At 36.4% G+C, this 20,968-nt stretch overlaps 1 protein-coding gene across 1 annotated transcript in view; it reads right to left on the minus strand.

The window, feature by feature from the left end:
- LRP2 (LDL receptor related protein 2) overlaps window positions 1–20,968 on the minus strand; it is a 160,027-nt gene that overhangs the window by 111,066 nt on the left and 27,993 nt on the right. Inside the window, exons 2-6 of the mRNA XM_077154078.1 lie at window positions 12,223–12,330; window positions 9,988–10,110; window positions 6,821–6,937; window positions 610–720; window positions 203–316 (exon numbers count right to left, since the gene is read on the minus strand). Coding sequence (XP_077010193.1) covers window positions 203–316; window positions 610–720; window positions 6,821–6,937; window positions 9,988–10,110; window positions 12,223–12,330 — 573 coding nt within the window. The remainder of the gene's footprint in view (window positions 1–202; window positions 317–609; window positions 721–6,820; window positions 6,938–9,987; window positions 10,111–12,222; window positions 12,331–20,968) is intronic.

The raw sequence follows: 20,968 nt of genomic DNA on the forward strand, positions 1-20,968 counted from the left end.
AATGCAGACTGTCCATCACCAACCTCCACACAGATCTCTGGAAGATAAAGGAGCCTAAGTTGAGCAACAATAAAGGCTCTTGCTTATAGCCCTTAAATGATCACGCAGCTCTAGCTGCTAGATGCCCCTTTTGTTTGAGTTGAACAGCGGGGAGAAAAAAAACCCACTCCTAACATGACCCAGAAAAAGAAAATCACCGTACTGCAAGAATGTTCATCACTGCCGTCTCTACAGTCAGAGTTGTGGTCACAGACAAAGTTCCGAGGAATACACTCTCCACTGACACAGTGAAACTCGTCCTGTTCACATAGCTGAGCTGGGATGAAGGGAAAGAAAAGACAACTTAAATTCCATGGTCCCAGTCAAACCAAAAGGATTATAGGTATTTATTCTCATAGGAAGATACTACCTTAAATTTAAAAAGATAGTCTTATTATGCAGTGGTGTGTGTTTTAACAACCGGATCTCCAGCCCTGATTTTCATGTTTGCCGATTTCCGTGGTGTAAATTACCCACCAAGTGTGCTTTGAAGCTACAACTGCAAATGGAGATGGGAAGAGATGCACAGTTCTGGTACAAAAAAATGCACTTCTCATGCACATTACTTACTGCAGTTAGCTTCATCAGATGAATCTCTGCAGTCAAGTTTCCCATCACACTTCTGACTCGTGTTATAGCAGTTTCCACTGGCACAAGTAAGCTGCTCACATGTTGGGTATCCTATTAAAAAAGAATGGAAACAACAAACCTTAAAATAAGCCATTCTTTCACCAAACATTTCTTGAATGAAAGCATATATTGCTAAACAAGAGGCATGACCCCTGACCCCTTAGAGATTACAGTTAAATAGGAAAGAGATAGAGAAAAGAGACACAAATAGCAAATTACAAATTGGGTTAAGTACTAAGGTAGAAAGCACAGAGTGCACAGTAAGGGGATCTAGAGGGGCTCAAGGAACTATCCCCTGAGTTAATGAAGACTTTTTCTTTCACTAGAGGTTCGTAGAAAGAAAAAAGCCTAAAGGTCAGAGACCTGGGATGTGAGTCCAATGTTACCACTCAGTACTTGTTCATTCTTACTCAAGCTGCTGAATCTTGTTCTGTCAACACTTCCTTCTTCATACACTTGGGTAATTGACTTCACAGGGTAGTAGGACTTAAAATGACAATGTCTCTGAAGGCACTTTGAAAACCATAATTTATGAATTGTTACCACATTATGCATGGTCACCTCCACTGGTATCAACCAGAAACTTAATCCTGGTTTTCTAGGTTGCAAAGTAAATCAGATGTCTCTTCCTGAAACAACATGCTGCCAGTCCTTCCTCTGGGCTTCTCCCACACTCGGGAGAATACAGAGATAAATGTAGGCTTTTTCTGTTGGTTGTTTAACTGTTTCCCCCATGAAATCATGAAACCCAATTAAGAGCCCCCAGCTTCTTTGCTTTACCTAAGCCATCTGTCAGGAGAAAATTTTATTTGAGCTTGTGCTGTAGCTACCTCATTTAAGGTGAATATTTGATAGGTGGGAGGAGGATCTCTTGCTCTCCCAGGGTCACAAAACTAAAAGAAAGACAACTAAAGCAGCACCCATTTATGTGACTAAAAACTGACATGGCTCATGCCCCTTCAGAAAAAACAATGTCAACCTGAGAGTATTTTGATGGTCAGAGGTCAGAAGGAGGAACTAACAGCTTTATTGTCTCCATCTTCCCTGATAATGAAATCTCTCTCGGCCAAGGACCTCCCTTCAATCACTCTACAACTTCTGGACTTTTCTATGTAGTTACCCTGGAATGTGCACCCTTAGGAAAGATTGCATGGATTCCCCCGACTTTAAATAGTAGAAGTACTTAGAAATTGTTTCCAACAATTGGAGATCAATACAGAGATTGCACCAGATATGCACCAGATCTAGTGACACTGGTTCTACATGTTTTCAATCAGAGCCATGCAACACCTTAGTTCCATTCCTTATCTGTTCCTTGAGGTTAGCCATTGTCCTTCCAATTAGTGAGCAGCTGAGCAGAGAAAACAAAGTCTAATCAAGGAGACAGGAATCTTGGTTATACATGAAGTAGAGGCCTAGAAATGGTATGGTTCAGTCTCCCTCCAGGGAACCTGGCTCTAGATAATTTGAGTACTCATCAGCAAAGCATTGCCACGTGAAGATGAAGGACTGTTTTCACTGTGCCTAAGAAAGTATAGTGAGGAAAGGGAGATACTAATTAAATTAAACAGCAGCTAGGGAAGAAACATAATAATCTTTTTTTTTAAGATGGTAGCTATTTATAATGTACTTATATGATGGTTTTAAGGGTCTGAATCAGGTCTCAACTGTGGGAATGCTAAAAGGTACATCTGTGATGTGCTATGTAAGATAGTCACTGAGAAGTGTCTGCTTCTTTTCACCTCAAGGAGAGAAAGGACAGTAAGAGCAAGGCTCTTTAGGCATCTTAAATGTGGAACATTTAGGGTTTAAAAATGACCTGTTCTTCCCAAGCTCTCTTTATTCTCCTCCAACTGTTTTGGAGATTCAGCAATTAGATATATGTCAAGGAAAATGTTTAAATTCTGAAGAACAGAAAGTCAACAGGACTGAAACTTCTGGGACAAAGTAGCCCCAGTTATGGACAGAACAAATACCGCTGATTACCAGCAAGAAAGCCTTCATTGTAACAGGGATTTTACCCTTTCTTTGGCATTCCTAAGTAACAAAAATAAAATGCTGGAAACCAGTGATGGTTGGCAATAGTTTTACTCATACCTAAATCATTCCAGTATGTTGCCCAACAGAATAATTTATATGTCTAACTAGAAAAATAGCTATTTTTTTGAGCTGCCTAAAGTCACTTCAAGACATTAACTGAATAACCCATGATTTCTACACGGTTCTGATGTTTCTTTAGACTCTCTGCATGAGTGGTTTTACAGAGATACTAATTCCTTTAGAAGTAAAATGGACTACAGCTTTGAATCTGTTCTGCAAGAAAAAAACTGACAAGCTATTGAATATCAGGTGCCATGCTACAGATTGCATATAATTTAGGAGGAAAATACATATTTATAAGTTCATAATATATATAGTTCATCATATATATTACATCTTAAGTATTTTACAAACTGTAGAACAACCAATAACACCTTACACAAGTAGAATGTAGCAGACAATAAAAATAGTCATACTATATCAAGTTTATTACAAGCATAATCTTTTTATTAGGATACTCTCATTTTCTTCACCATCTCTCCCATTCTCTTACCTCCCCCTCCCTCTGCCTCCATGGCAGGGCATACTACTATTTGTTCTATTGGAAAGGACACAAGGTGCTCTGTCCTGGACCATGATGACTTGATTTTAGAAGCTTGAAAGTGTAGGGACTATAATTCAGGGGTCTGGTTATAGACAGGCAGGATTACAAACTAAGGGCTTAAGTTTCCTAATCCTCTGAATATTTGGAGGAAAAAAAGGTCCTTCTTTGGACCTTTTCCAACATCCATTACTATATTTAGGTGGTTTTTAGGTGACCATTGTATTAAGACCCCTTCTGTAGACAACCTTCTTCTGAGAAATATAACTGTTATGAAAAGGCTAAGTTTGTCCATAAATACTGATTCCTCCGCAACCACAACTGCAAAAACAACAGAATAAAGTCTTATGTCTCATGAAAATGGTTTCTAGCCAAGGCTCACTTAATCTTTGATCATGTGGAATCATTCCAATTTAAAGCACTAATAAATAGCTGCTACATCTAAAGTGACATATATACTTATGTGACTGAATGGATTCCAACAAATCAATGGGCCTCCTGATGGAGCATTGTTTGGCAAAACATGTCTGATACTCTGTTCTATTTAGTATGATTTAAGGGGATGTGTATAGCTGCCAAGTTGACAAGAGGTAGACTGTGATGGTTAGGTTCATGTGTCAATTTGGCCTTGTGTTGGTGACCAAGGAAGTACTGGCCAAGGAAGTACTGGCCTAACTTACTGCAAGAACATTTGAGGCTGGTTTATTAAATCAACAGTCAGACTGATTGTATCTGTGGCCGATTACATCTAGGATCAACTAAGGGGATATCTTTTATAATGAGAATTGACTCAATTGGATTTAATCCAATCAGTTGAAGACTTTTAAGAGAGAAGAGAGAACTTTCACTTTTTTCGTCAGTCAGCCAGTCTCTCCTGGAGAGTTCATTGACAACCTACAATCACAGTGGACTGCCCTATGGAATTTGGATGCATGCATCCCCACAGTTGTGTGAGATACCTTATAGCTATCTCCTGTTGGTTCTGTTCCTCTAGAGAACTCTGACTAATACAACTTTATATTCAAAATCTTCTTGCAAAAAAAAAAAAAAATACTCTATTCAAGTCTCTAGATTGGTGGTTCTCAGCCAGAGGGGAAGGAAGTGGTTTTGTTCCCCCTTGGGGACATTTAGCAGTGTCTACAGACATTTTTGGTTGTCTAAATTGGGGGAGATCTACTAGCATAGAGTGGGTAGGTTCAGAGATACTGCTAAACATTCTGCAATGCACAGAATAGCCCACCACAACATCCATAATTATCTAGCCTAAAATGTCATTAGGACAGCAGGCCATGGTGGCTCAGCAGGCAGAGTTCTCGCCTACCATACTGGAGACCAGGATTTGATTCCCAGTGCCTACCCATGCCAAAAAAAAAAAAAGGCATATGCACAGAATTTATTTTGGGCTGGCAATGGTGGCTAGTGGCAGAGTTCCTGCCTGCCATGCAGAGACCCAAGTTCGTTTTCCCATGCCTGCCCATGCAGGAAAAAAAAATGTCATTAGAACAAAGATTGGAAAGTCTTGCTCTAGGTCTATCTATCCATTTATAGGAAATACAGGGAAAGAAGAACATGTTAAACTATATCAGGGGATGCAATAAGCAAAATCCAGACTATAGGAAATTTCAGGACAAGTTACTGGCTTTTCCAACAAATGTATTCCAACAATACATTTTAAGGGGTAAAAAGAAGAGACATGGAAGGAAGCCTACAAAGTGAAAGGCCTAAGAGACATATCAATGAACTCTACATAGAGGCTTCATGAATTTTAATTCAAACAATCAAACTGTAAATAAAAACTGATGCAATACCTGATTATTTTAAAGGACAATTATTAAATGTTAGTAAAATTTACACTGAAACATTTACAGATGAAATTATATGAATTTTTTCAAAATAATGGGAGAAGAATTAAAGAAGATTATAAGTTGATAACTGCTGAAACTGAGTGATTGTATACATACTAAGGGGCCATTACACAATTCATTATTTATATTTAAAATCTTCCTTTTAAAAAAACAGTAACTTTTAAAATAGCTAAGCAACATTTAGGCTTCGGTACTAAAGAAAAGTATTCTGAGAACTTAGACATAGGGTTTACATCTAGGTTAAAATCTTTACTCCTCTCATCCTTGTTTCGTTATAATCTCTGTAATGTGGAATTCATCATCACATCACTTTTGTAGTACTAATGTGAAAGGTTGTATAAAATAGTAGTTGGTGCTCAGTGAATAATTCCCTTTCCCACTGCCCACAACAGATTCAAAAAAAAGAAGGAAAACAAAATAAGGCAAATCCTGCGTAACTTAGCCTGGTACTTTATGAAACTTTGATTCCTTCTTGTACTCATCTGGTTGTGGCCAAGACATCAAAACACTAACAATGAAGAATGAAGATTTTTTTCTTAATTTTCTTTGTTTTTTTCACATTCTTCTCTAAATAAAATATAACAATAAATGAACAGAGAAATAGGAAAAAAATCCCTTTTTTTAAAACCCTTTACATGTGTGATATTATTTCAGGGCTATGATATGCCTTCAAGGGTCCATGACATATATGAATCTGGTTCTCTTTCCCTAACCAATATTTGGTTGAAAATTTCTGCCCACAACAGTTTCTCGCATATTATACCCTGCCAGATTTTTTTCTGGAAGTTCGTTGGCAAACCTGTGAAAGAGTTGCAATGGTGACTTTAGACTTGGCTGTAGAGCGTTCACATGGAAAAATTCCAAACAGTCTGTTTCAGCTGCCTTTTATTTTCCCTGAAGTAGCATTTCTTTCAGTCCCATTGCAATTGCAATAAAGCACTCGTTTTTATCCACTTGTAAATAAGGGATAAAGACACAGACTACTGGCTGGTGGCACAGGCTCTAGTTCTCTCTCAAACTTGGTAGGACATTCTCCTGTAAATCAAGTCCTTCATGAAGACCAATCATAGACTGGAAGCCGGAAGCCTTGGGTTGAACCTAAGCTCTGTCACTCGTTGTGCAACCTCAAACAGGCCACATTACCCTTTGAAGTTTCAGTTTCTTCATTCATAAGAGTAGAATAGTTCCTGTCCTATCATCTTTATAGAGATCTAAATAATAACTGAAATGTGTATATCCTTATATTTGCATGAGGTCAATTCTATGACTATAAATAAATAAATATATATATATACCTACCACAACATATATATATATATACATGAGAAATTTGACCTAGAAATTTAATATAGTAATGTAAAAAAAGTTAAAATTGGCCAACTGGATTTTGTATTCATTGTACTCAATGACCTTTTGGAATTTCATGTTAATGATCTGTACTTCAAAATTTACAGAAACTTGATGTGCTAAGGTAGTACACTCTTGGTATGTCTTGCTAAAAACAAACTTATCAGAACATCATTCTAATCCACAAAGAATCTGCCAAGAGATTTCAATAACAAGAGGCATACTGTAGGTATTTTGACAGACCTAACAAATTTAAAGAGTGAAACCAAATACAATGCTAAGACTGAAATGCACTCACGGCAGTCTTTCTCATCAGTTCCATCTGAGCAGTCTCTGATGTGATCACACCTGTATTCAATTGGGATACACTGACCATTGGAGCATGTCATCTGATGGCTTGAGCATGTTGTTCCATCTGTGAAGGGGGGAAATATTACTTAACTACTGGCAAGAAAAGACCTATCTACTGACATTTATCAAATATTAACGAGGATATATGAAAGCAGTGTGTCTACCAATAAAAGCTTACAGTGCAAAAGACAATTATCTCCCAGAGTGATTTGATCAGTGAGTGGAAAAGTATTTGCAAAGTCCCCTCCGGGGAATGGTGAGAACAGGGGAAAACTCAACTTCCCCAAGTTGAATTCTTGATATTCTCACAAGCAGTGTGGACAACCAAAGCTACAGGCTGAGCCTTCAGTCTTGGGTTTTGTTCATATGAAACTTAAACCCACAGGGGGTAGGTCAAGCCTACTTAAAATTAGGCCTAAGAGTCACCCCCCAAGAGAACCTCTTTTGTTGCTCAGATGTGGCCTCTCTCTCCAGCCAACACAGCAAGCAAACTCACCACCCTCCCCCTGTCCACGTGGGACATGACTCCCAGGGGTGTGGATCTTCCTGGCAACATGGGACAGAAATCCCAGAATGAGCTGAGATTCTGCATCAAGGGATTGAAAAAAACTCTAGAATGAGCTGAGACCCAGCATCAAGAGATTGAGAAAACCTTCTAGACCAAAAGGGGGAAGAGTGAAATGAGACAAAGTGTCAATGGCTAAGAGATTCCAAACAGAGTCGAGAGGTTATCCTGGAGGTTATTCTTACACATTAAGTAGATATCACCTTGTTATTCAAGATGTAATGGAGAGGCTGGAGTGAACTGCCTGAAAATGTAGAGCTGTGTTCCAGTAGCCATGTTTCTTGATGATAATTGTATAATGATATAGCTTTCACAGTGTGACTGTGTGATTGTGAAAACCTTGTGTCTGATGGTCCTTTTATCTACCTTGTCAACAGATGAGTAGAACATATGGAATAAAAATAAACAGGGGGAACAAATGTTAAAATAAATTTAGTTTGAAATGCTAGTGATCAATGAAAGGGAGGGGTTAGGGGTACGGTATGTAAAAATTTTTTTCTGTTATCATTTTATTTTTCTGTTGTCTTTTTATTTCTTTTTCAGAATTGATGCAAACGTTCTGGGAAATGATCATGATGATGAATATGCAACTATGTGATGATATTGTGAATTGCTGAGTGTATGTGTGAGCAAAATGAGCATGTGTTGGGAATGTTTGTGTTTTTTTCTTGTAATTACTTTTTAAATAACAAAAAATTTAAATAAATAAAATAAAATAAATTAAAAAAAAAAAAGACAATTATCAAAATGTCCAAAGAGTACCAACACTCAAGCATGTTAGTATAGGCAATTTATATTATCAATGTGTCTATTTCATAAGTTTTATACATTGACCATGTGTCAATTTCATAAATAGAAAAAGTTTGATTTTATCCTGAATAGATTAGTGTAGGTAAAAACAGGTGTCAGTAGGTTCTCAAGTTTGCCTCTGGATAAAATGAGCAAAACTGAATAAATTACTGTCCGCAAGCCTGAGGTAGGAATTACTACAACTTATCAATTATGTACATAAAAAGAGAAGCATTTGGTGAAAATTTGATCGTTTAAAAGGGAATAAAATCCTCTTATGGGGGAAAAGTTTTCTCCTGAGTTTTAGATGAAAAACAAAAAAAAACAATTGTTACACAAAGTTTTATAGACTTCTATATAGTAAAGATACTTGAGTTCAGCAAAACTTCGTTTTCCAATAAAATTAAAATGCCTGTTAAGGAATGAGCCATCAAGACAAGAAAAATCTTTTTTGTTAAGTTTTAATCACTAATAAATCTTATCACAGCTCTTATAAATCTTGATAAATAAAATGTGTTCCTTTTCCAGTGATTTTCTCTGTTACCTTGTTCCTTCTTTCTTGTTTAGCTAATAAAATGGTTTCATTGTGAATGTTTGCTTGACCCTTTGAGAATTTCATTTTTTCTCTCAATGCCTATACCTGTAGGTTAAATTTTATTTCTATTAATGTTCTAGAGAGAATTCAGAAGTCTGAATTCCGCCATTGGCAGAGACACAAATATCTGAAAAAGGTTAAGATTAATAATTCTCTAGTAAATTCCTATATATTTACTATATATATTGTGAATTTCCACAGAAGATACAGGAGTTTTCTTTTATTCCTAAAAAGGCAGGTCATGAGGCATATTAAACAAAACATGAAAAGGCACCAATATTTTTTAAAATATTTAATTACTTTGGCTTTCTTCTTAAACCATTCTATAATTTCAAGGGGGTTGCCAGGAAGCAAGAGTATGAATTAAAAGGTCATTAAAATATTGAGAAATGACAGATTATAGTTTCAACCACTCTAATGCCAGAATTCGCTCTTACTCCTTCGACAAATGTCTTGATGGCCTATTATGTGCCAAAATATCTACCAACAACTGGACTGTAAAGATGAATAAGGTACAATTCTTACGTCCTGGAGGAGACTTAGTTAGAAATAGTTGGAAAACAATGGTTTTTAACTATTGGTACACAAGGAGGAATACCTAATTCACATAGAGTGTGTGTAAAGATGGCTTCCTTGAGAAGGTGACACCGCACCCAGGTCTGAGATACAGCAGTTAGCCAGGGCAAAAAGAAAGAACTGCCTAGCAGTGAGATTCAGGCAGAATGCAGATGCCCAGAAGTTAGAACACAGCTTGGTATGCCAAAGGGAACTTCAAGCAGTCCTATGTCCCCAAGGCAGGAATGACAAGTGGTAAACATAGAAAAATAAGCATCAGTCAGATCTTGAAGGCCACTGTAAACTGCATTAGAAAGCTTTCACCAACGGTATTAGAGAACTTCCTATGAGTTTTATTTTGATCTCTCCAAAATTTATGTTGAGAAGAATATGAGAAGGTACAGGACTGGAGGCGGGTGAAATAATAGTAAGTTGAAGTATATTCATTATTTTTCAGCATATTCACACTTTTAATATCCTTCAACCCCTGAGACTGCTTCCCTAGGTTTCCCTGGTGTTTGAGGCCCGGTTCAGCCTCTATAATCCTTCCACTGCCTTCGGTATCCGTGACATGTTAGATTTTAGGGGGCCGAGGGGTCAAAACACTTACGGCACTGCTGCTGCTCGTCTGAGCCATCATCACAGTCCTCCTCCTGGTCGCACACCCATGACTGCGGTATGCACACCCCCGACCTGTGACACTGGAACCGGCCCATGAGGCAGGTGGAGTGAGCTAGAGCAAACCAGAAAAGGAGAGTCAGACTGTGGCACCAGCGTTTTAAAAGTTTAAATTTAAAAAACATAAATATATTTATGCTTGATAATTTGAAAGTCAAGAGTTAACAACGGTCATAACAGAGTATGTGGACTCTAATCACAGTTCACTGTCAGATAATCTTGGCAACAGCAAACAAAAATTGATGATCCATATCAACATTAAAAAAAAGACCAAAAAAATATAAAAATAAAATTTATCAGTTTTAGGATATGTGGCAGCCTCAATGTATGCATCATAAAAATGGGTCTATATGGTGCTATGGATGCTTAATAAATATTGTCAATTAAACATAAAAAATAATTTTTTAAAAATTATCTATCCAGACAAGTTGAGTAAGATTATGTGCTATAGAAAACCTAATTCTAGACATAATAAAACTATGGAACAAAGGTCCCATGCCCTAGGGTAACTCTCCAAAACCTACAGCATCCAGATGGGTCCCTGGAGCAGATAAACCCTGAAATGCAGAGGGGCCAGCCTCTCCACAATATCAGCTAGCTTCATCCCCCATCCCATATTATCAACAGCCCCTTCGGACATAAAAAACTTAGAATGGCATAGCCCAAATACCCCTAAAGAGTGTGATAAAGTTCAAAGGTGATGAGGCATTATACAGAGAAGTCTGGGTTTAACAAATGAGTATGAGTGCTGAATCACTAAACTGATACTTCTTTTAGCCTCCAGGACCATAGAGTAGCTAGAAATAAAAACCTAAAACTGTGGAATTGTAACCCATACCAAACTCTGAAATCTGTTCAACAACTAATTATTGTGGTGTACTTTGAATTTTATTGTTTTTATGCATAATTGTTATTTAAAGAGAAGGTGGAGTATAACAGAGAAGATAGGATTTAACAAAAAAAATTAATTAAATGGAGTCTATACCCATCTAATGATTTAATCAAAATTAAATTAAGTAGCATATATGAAAGTGACATGGAATGTTATTTGCTATCACTATTGTTTTTATTTTTATGGAGTATTAAAATAAAAAATAAAAAAATCACTTCCTGTATCCCAGAATAGAATTTCACCTAAAAGGAAAGCAGTAAACCCAGAGAAGGCAAACAATTAGCTCATGACCACACCCCTACAAATGTAACTACTCCCTTGCTTAAGGTGGGCTACAGACCAGCAGCATCAGCATTACCTGGGAGCAAGTGCAAAATCTCAGACCTGACCTCACACATGTGGAATTAAAATCTGCACGTTACATGCACCCCCACGTGACCCATTTGTGCATAACAGTTTGAGAAGCACTACCTTGAACCTACTCCCCCTTCTTTCTCCTATTTTCAAATGTATCATCATCTCAAACACTACCCCAAAATTTGACTGTTATGATGTTCCAAAGGACAGCCAATAACTAAATACCGAGTTAATGTTTCTACCACCTTTCCTGATTTTTGGATAACACTTGTTCCTTCATTCATCCAAAGGCATGATATTGCAATAGCGTGGTAAAGCAGCTATGGCAAGCAATACACTTAAGGGCTAGAATTCGTACATGTCACTCACCAGTTGTGAGGCTTCAGTTGGCTAATCTGAAAACTACTTCAGAAAATTGTTGAGAGAATTAAATGAAGGTGATTTTATTAGTAGTTAACTGTTGGGTTGCTGTTTTATCATGCTTTTCAAATAGAATTTTTTTCAAACACAAAACAGCACTGGCCACATCTAAGATTTCCACATGTGATACTGCATCCTTTATGTAAAAAGACTTTTCTCTTAGTTACAAAGTACTCTTTAAAATAATCGTTTCAATACCTGTTGGTGCACAAAATTTCCAGAGCAAAAACAGAAAATAGTGGTTTATGTGATTCAGAAACTTATTTCCCACCCTTATTTCTATATAAGAATAATGGGAAAATATAAATTGTTGTGAACTGAAACTCTGCCTAAAAAAAGGAATGAAAATAAATTATCACTGCCATCAGTTCTTGACTCAGCCAGAGATATCAAAAGACTTCAATCAGTCCAGGATCTGTCACTAACAGTTACAGCTGAAATCACCATAAAGCTCTTATGTTACACAAACCAGAACTTAGAGGGCCCCTCCCCACTTACGGCAGCCAATTTCATCTGTGTTATCAGAACAGTCTCTGATCCCATCGCACTTCCAGGATGCAAGGATACAATTCCCATCTCCACAGCGAAATTGCTCCCTGCTACATTCTATAATACAACAAGAAACAGTAAAAAGCTTATGCCATGCAGATATTTCACTAAAGATTTATGTATAAAGATTTAAATGTTATTTATAGTAAAGGATATTACAAGCCTTTAATATCCAACAATAGGAAAATGATTAAATTTTGCTACATTTATACATTGACATATTAGGGACTTATTAAAAATGGTTATAAAGAACTTCTAAGCGTTTTTGGAGAAATTTTTATAATATAATGTAACAATATAGGATACAAAATTTTACCTATATCATGGTTACGAAAAAAAAAGATAGTAAAAGATCAAAAGACCGAATGTTAAAACAATGATTCTCTGAATGATAACATCAGTAACTTTGCACATTCTTAACTGGGCTATTTTCACTTTCCCACCTTTTACATATTTTAGCCTGAAATTCATTACTGCAAAATTAACCATTTTATAGTGAACAATTCAGTTGTAACCATCACATTCACATGTTGTGCAGCTACTATTTTTATCACCCTAAAAGAAAACTCCATGCCCATTAAGCAGTTCTCACTCAATATTTTTAAAGTGGCTTTTTATTAAATTATGTATATCAGATTGCACCATTCATTCCTAGATTCAGACCAATATTTCAACTTTTTTTCTTCCTCAAATAATTTGCCAGGTCTGTAAATTCATCTCTGCAATCCAAATATTTTTTTAAAATCCCCTATAGCCAGTCAAGTGTGCACAAACTTGGCACCAAAGGCTGCCACATTCCTCTTCCTTGTGATGCTAGAAAAATATAACAAGTTCTTTTCATTTGACAAATACATCCTGAGATTTCCTGGGTCTCCCCTAGAGGACTAAATTTGGTAGTTGGAAATCCTCCCAGCTTCCCCAAATATCTGGGAAAAGACCTCCCTAAGCATTATGTACCAAATAGGAAATTTTTTAGAGAGCAGCCAACACCCGCACATCTTGAAGAAGACTCAAAAATATTCTTTCACAAATCTAAGGTGGTAGAGGAATAATTTTCTGGGTTGTTGTAATTTCCCCACATCTTTAAGCAATCATGCTAAATTACCCATTTGATTTTGCTAATTAACTCAAAATAAGGTAAATATACAGATCAATTCTCTAGTCCTAAAATAAATAAACAATGTGCTATCTTGACTCGTGTAAATGCAGGCATATCAACAGCATGACATAAACATAGTTAAGTGATCTATTCCAAAGGGGATATGGGCTACTTTGTTCATGGAATGCTCAAATCTGATTGTCTGGTAGTGACATCCTGATTTATAATGTATGCTGCAAATGGTCAGAAACTTCCCTTGCCTAAATGGTGGTACCGAGTGGTACAGGAGTACATACACCCAAATACCTCTACAGACTAATGCATGGTGGTGGTTGGTGGTGCAGGTCTGGGGTTGGTGGTGCAGGTCTCTTATCAACTACCTTTAAAACACAACAACCTCCCTTGCAAAAATGCCCCTAAGGAATGTACAAATTCACTCTGGAATCCCAGAACTTCTCACTGGATTTTGTTCTACAAAGCAGTATTTCCATAGGAGATTAGGGGATTTGGGGGGCTAGCTATCAACACAACAAAAATGAAATCACTTTTATCAACTAGGTCTATTGTTAGTAATCCAACATAATACATTTGTAAATTCAGTACATTTGCCTCCCTTAGCATCCAATGACTTTTGATAGAAAAATGACAATAATCTGAAGGTCAGTCCACTTACAAAGTTTCATGTTGCTATGGGAAAAAAAAAAAAAAAGAAAGAAAGAAAAGAAAAGCATAGGCACAGCAGAGAAAATTCTCAGAATATATTGCCTGTTTTGAAAAAAATATTTTTTAAGCAACTTTTATGACAACTAAATTGAGGTTGTGTTTTGGTTTTGCTAAAATATGAAGTTAGGGCATATCATGAAAAGAACCCAAAATAGATACCTAAGTAATTCTTAAAGCATTTCAATGCCAATTATTTTATAAGCACATGGTAGGGGAATTTTGCAAGTAACTAAAGATTTTTTTTTCATATTTGATGTCCCACTCAGTTATCTAAAGCAATATATTAAATTTATTGATTTATCAATATATCCACCATAATTCATTTGTCACATTCACCTTTCAAAAGTAACTTCCACACCCATTTAACTCCCAAATGACTATTGTTTGGAAATATCTCTCCAGAAGAAAACAAACTGATACTTAATCATTACTGGGTGGCCTCTTAGCAATTGGCCAAAATGTTCCACTTGTGTCAGAGGCCTATCATTCATTTTATTACAAAAGGAGTATGTGCTCCCTTTGTACAAAGGGAATGGTTAAAAAACAAACCACTAGATCAGGTCTGACAGTTGCAGTTACCCAGATTTCATTTGGTCTACATGCGCTTTATTTTTTTGAGTGTTTTATTTAAATAAGTAGCCTTTATTCTTAATCTCCCAAAGGTTACTAGATATCTATATCTTATTATTTAATAATTTCAATCCAAAAAGAGTGGAAGGGATGATTTAGTATACCAAATCTCCCTACTGCTGAACAAGTAGAAACCTAAACAGAGTAAAATTTAGAATTTTTAACAAATAATCTCTAAATCTCCATCTTCAATCAATACAGTTTTAGCTATGATGTAACTTTACAACAAGCCCTTTTGCAACTTGAAAACATTTCCCTCTAATAAAAACCTGAGAGGAAAACATTGTAATCCACTCTGAAATTTAAAAAAAAAATCTTGTTAAGTAAGAACCAGGCAGCCCATTCTGGAGGTTATACTTATGCAGTATACAGATAGCTCTTTTCAGTTTTTGGTGTACTAGAGTAGCTAGAGGGAAATACTTGATACTGTTGAACTGGAATTCAAGTCTTGATTCTTATGGATAACTGTATAACTATACAACTTTTATGGTATAACCATGTGATTGTGAAAATCTTGTGAATGACATTCCCTTTATCCAGGGTATGGACAGATGACTAAGAAAATAAAGACAAAAAATAAATAAATAGGGAAAAATGGAGAGATGGGATGTTTTAGCTGTTCTTTAATTTTATTCTTGCATTTTTATTTTTTGGAGTAATGAAAATGTTCAAAAATCTATTGTGGTGATGTATAAACTACTGATTACAGTCATCTAAAGTGTACAATCAATGGTTATGCTTGATTGTACTATATGGTATGTGAATATATAATATATATCAATAACAATGCATTAAAATTGCATTAAAAAGAACCAAGCAGCCATTGAAGGAACCATCAGAATCAAATGAATACCCTGCCTCCTCATCATCAGTCCCTGCCTTTAATAAGAATCAATGGTGCGAAGATGAAAAAAAATACTTGCATGACAAGTATCATTTAAAAAACTTTGCAAACACTAACTCATGTAATCCTCACAACCCTATGAGAGGCATTATTATTATTATAAACATTTTACTAATAAAGAAATTGAGGCACAAAGCAGTTAAGTAATTCACCTAAGGTCGCAGAGGAAGGATTTGAACCTAGCTGTCTGATTCCAGCATCTACACCACTCCTCTGTGTACCCTTTTCACCTAAAAATACCAAATTCAAGAACGGTTTCAAATTCAGGTTTGATTTTTCCCTCCAAGTTGCTATCAACATTGAGTTAACTGAGCTGGCATGGAATTCGGGGAGTCATACATTATGTAGATTGGAGGAGGGGAAAGACTCATCAAAAGCAAAGCAGATTTAGCTACTATATCAACAGAAGAGTAGAACATATGGAATAAAAATAAATAATGGGGGAACAAATGTTAAAATAAATTCAGTTTGAAATAGTGTAAATGAAAGCGAGGGGTAAGGGGTATAGTTTTTTTTTCTCTATTGTCATTTTATTTCTGTTTCTGTTGTCTTTTTATTTCTTTTTCTAAATCTATGCAAATGTACTAAGAAATGATGAATATGCAACTATGTGATGATATTAAGAATTACTGACTATATATGTAGATTGGAATGATTTCTAAATGTTTTGTTTGTTAATTTTCTTTAATTAATAAAAAAAAAAAGCAAAGCAGAGATAAAGAATTTGGGTCTCATCTAGAGAATTTATATTAGACTTAGGGATAAACTTGTTTTGCAACCTTGTAGAGAGCCCCAAGGCTGAAGAAAAACAAAAGTAATTCTTTCTTCATAAATAGTTATATCCCAAGCATCCAGGTCTAAATGTGTTAAGATAAGATATTAGAGTAACAGATAACGCCTCAAGAAGGCAAGGAATCATTTGTTTGTTCTCCAGGGCAGGAAACAGCACTTTTTATCCTTCACAGCCTCTAGCACAGAGCTGACCAGGTGATAAAGATTCCCCCTTGTAAAATTCAGTCTGTTGGGACCATTATATACCAAAGCCACATAAAAAACATCAGGGCAAATAAAGAGTGTTAAATAGGAGTTCACTCTCTTAAGTCCTCCGTAGAAAGAAAAAGGAGATCTAGAATAATGAGATGAGAAATATTCACAATTTAATGAGAAGTAAAACGATAAAGGTAAGTCATTAAAATCACATTCATTCCTTTATCTTTTCCTTACCAGTTTGTTTTCCTTTCCCTGTATTCTCTACCTGGCAGAAAACTGCAAATCATAGACAATGGAATATTGTCCAATATTAATAAAGTAAGGTAATTATTAAGGCAAATCCTACTTCCCTGGTAGATCCTCTTAACACCTGGTCTTTCCAGACACTTGGTCTATATGAGGAGGTATGTGTGCTATTTTTAAAAATGTACACAGTGCAGGCAACGGTAGCTCAGTGGAAGAGTTCTTGCCTGCCAAGCCGGAAACCCAGATTCGATTCCCAGAGACTGCCCATGTCAAAAAAAAAAAAAAAAAAAAAAAAATGTGTACAGCTAAATCACATTCTAATGGTTATGCCGTCACTAAGCTCAAAGAAACAAACCCCTTTAAAAGACAATTTCTTAACTGATCCATAAATTGTACTTCTTTTTCTGTACTTGATTTTTATTCCTTTGATATTGATAGACATACTTCTGATGTGGGTGATGGTTCTCTGAAAGTTCCACACCTTACAAGGCCAGTGCCCTTCTGAAGATTCAGGGCCACTTAGCTTTTACCAAAATTTTAAGCTCCAGCCATGACAGGCAAGAGCAACAGATTGACATTAATCAATGGAACTGAAACAGTACAGGTACAGCAAATCAACCCATTGCCCTCCTCTGTGCAATGTTGCAGCTGCCTGGTTTTCAAAACAGACTGCAAAATAGGTGGCTGGAATTCTTTCTTCTTTTTTTTTTTTTCCAATTCACATCACTGAGTTGAATGTTTTCTTGTTTTTTTTTTTTTTTAATTACTGTTTCAGAACCCTGATGTTTTGTGGGAGATGTTACTAAAACATTAAAATTAATTTTAAAATAAAATTAAAAAAAAAACAAAACATCAAGAGTACATTTCAAGAACTTCCCAAGGCAAATTCATAAAGCCAGTTGATAAGTAATCATGTAGACACATTATTTAATGTTCCCAAAAAAAGGAATTATGAGGTCTGGTTCACTCAAGCCACAAAAAAAATCACACCTACTGTGCAAAACAATGTTCTACACTTTGTGGAGGATACAAAAAGTTTACAGAACTTACACTTTGACTGGGGTAAGTATTTACATATGATAAATTAAATAGCCGCCATCGTGGCTCAGCAGGCAGAGTTCTTGCCTGCCATGCCAGAGACCCAGGTTCGTTTCCTGGTGCCTGTCCATGCAAAAAAAAAAAAAATATATAAATAGCCATCCAACAACAACTGCTATTTATTGAATACCTAGTATGTGCCAGGCAATATATATTCATACCAATTCATTGGTTCCTCTTAGAATAAATGAAATGAAGTGGATTTTACACTTATATAAGGGGAAACTGAGCTTCAAGGATATTAACCAGCGTTCCCCAGGGTCATACAAGTAGAAAATGTCAAAGTCTGATTTAGAACAGGACCTGTGTGCCTCTAAAACCTGAGCTTTAAGCATCTAGCCTAGAATTCAGCCTGCCCAAGATAGGTGATCTCAGGGACTACATAAATATTTGCAGAACCTATTGTAGCCTCTCGGTTCTGGGAAACGGAAAATTTAAGTCACCACCTTTTTCAACAGAGCAACCCTTCTCCATTTACATTTAGACATTGGCTACTTGCTTTTCTGCCTTCCCCCCAGTCTTTTTTATGTCCATTTATTTTTCAGCAAGTACCTCCCATCCCGAGAACCAAACTGTTGGCCACTTCACAACAGAACATTAAACAAAACCACAGTTCTCAGCAGTTCAAGTGGGTGCTATTGGCATTTAGAGTTGGGTGATTATTCCTTTTGCCAAACTGTCCTGGACATAACATCCCTGCCTGCCCCGCACCCTCCTGAATAGCAGTAGTGCCCATTCCCCAGTCACTGTGACAACAAAACATCCCCATGCATGTTCAATCACTCCTGAGGATGGCAGTACCACCCCTCGCTGGGAACAACTTAGAACCTCTAAGCAGCTTGAACATTCAGAGCTCAAATGTCTAAACTCACATGAAAGAGATCATCTAAGAAAACCCCTATAATAAATTCTTCCCTTCTAAAGATAATAAAATTTCTTAAACAGCAATCCTACACCCTCCCACTCATCAAGAAGAGGACCTGGGATTGGCAATGCCATGCTCCAGCTGCTGGTACCAGCAACTTGGAATGAACTCCCCTGGGAGAGTGATAAAGAATCTAAGTTCCAGGGAGGCTGCTTCACCCTGGAATGCCCCCCAGTATGGTCAGTTTGTCTCCACAAGCTTACCCATTCCAAAGCAGTTCACACTAGAAAAACAAGCCCAAAATGTTAAAGCCTACCTTACAATAAAGGATCGTCGCTTTATGTTAAGATCATAAATGTACCTGTTTTATTAGATAAAACTTTTTTCCCTATGTAATTTCTATGAATGTCCTCTCCCCACCCTTGCCACATACACTCACCAAGAAATAAAAATATACTGAAAAACATTTAAATGCTAATACCTCCAAAGAATTATCAGGAATATTCAGCAATGAAAACTTCCTGCCAGCCAGTACCAAAACACTGAAACTGCATTGATATCAGCCTTTTCTGCACTTCCCCTGGATAATTCATGCCAATGTTTTCTCTATCAGTAAAGGGACTGAGGTTCCTGTAGCTGGACTCAGCTCTATATTGAGTAAACTAAACCTAAGAACTTCCTCTCCCCACCACTCCCACCCCAGGACTAACCAGTGATTTACCTGTTTATCGGCTGAAGAACTACACTTACAGGATACAGAGAAGAACACTATCCTAATAGAAGAAAATTTAAGATGGTCTGCCTGCTGGAGTAAATAAGAACACAATGAATCAAACCACTCAAGAATAAAGTAAAATGCCCTTCAGCATTTCATGATTTAACACACCCTGTAAAGAAATTATAAATCACTCCCAGATAACAGCTGATTTTCAACCCCCATCATCTAAAGGATTATATATGGTTTCTTGATTAGCAATATAAATTATTGGAAAATGGTTGAATAAAAACAAACACTGGAATAGAACACTGATGAGTGACCAAGCAGACAGCTCTCCTGCTTAAGGTATGATAGACCAGCCCTCAATTCAAATACAGCCTTCATAGATAGCGTGGAACAAAAGTTTTCCTGATCAGTTAGGTCCAAATGTTAAACTATAAATCAAAGTGACAGATGTGTTAAAGCTGTAAGCATCATTGTTATTTTGGTCATCTCAACAAACAAATCAGATTGGCAACAATAAAATGAACAACTGGAAATTATAATAGCAGCAGCAGAAAATATCAACTTCCAAAGCAGTGGATTTGGTGATAGTCTAAATTGTTTACTTACTAAATGTATCTTCCTGAGTGAATCTTATAAATACCTTGCTGTATTCCTTTGCCCTTATTCCATGTTATTCAGTTCCTGACTATCACAATAATCACAAAACAAGAACTAGAGAGATGAAAAAAGGAAAGAGGTAGACTTGGAGAAGGAGAAAAAGGGACAGAGAGGAAGAGAAGGAGAAAAGGAGAGATGAGGAAAGAGGGACATCAAGGTTACCAGTGTCCAGACACTAAATTTAATGAGATTTAATATCATCCATACTAACTTCAGGCTTGTACAAATTGGCAACTCATTCATATTCACCTATGACCCAAATTCAGACTGAGCTAGTATGTAATGCTAAGTACGTTTATAGGTCACAAGCCCAATGCTAGGAACTAAATAGCCTATCACTCTAAGTGTGTATATTTTCAGAAAATAGAGAACTGAAGCAACCAGTGCCTCAGTTCAACATCAATAAGCAACTCTGACAGCTTTTATCAAGAATGATGTACAGTTATTTACACAAACACTTAACTTTATCAATAGTTTAATCATTAAGAGAATAGTTAAGAGGCACATAAACACACATAACTCAACCTTGATGGTTCAGTTATGGACATGTATGGTTTCTGCCAATCAAGGAAGAACTATCTTAAGTGATCAAGAAATATTGTGCAGCAAGAATACCAAAAGAATTCCAAAGATAAGTTCAAAAGTCTTTTCTTGGACAATAGGTACTTAATCATCTAATAAACTGAAGTCAACAATTTAAAATAAAAAGTCATTCTCTTTTATTGAAAGTTGATTTTGTTAATGTTTTACAAATGCATG

Source organism: Tamandua tetradactyla, chromosome 3, assembly GCF_023851605.1.
Source record: "Tamandua tetradactyla isolate mTamTet1 chromosome 3, mTamTet1.pri, whole genome shotgun sequence".
NCBI classification, from domain to species: domain Eukaryota; kingdom Metazoa; phylum Chordata; class Mammalia; order Pilosa; family Myrmecophagidae; genus Tamandua; species Tamandua tetradactyla.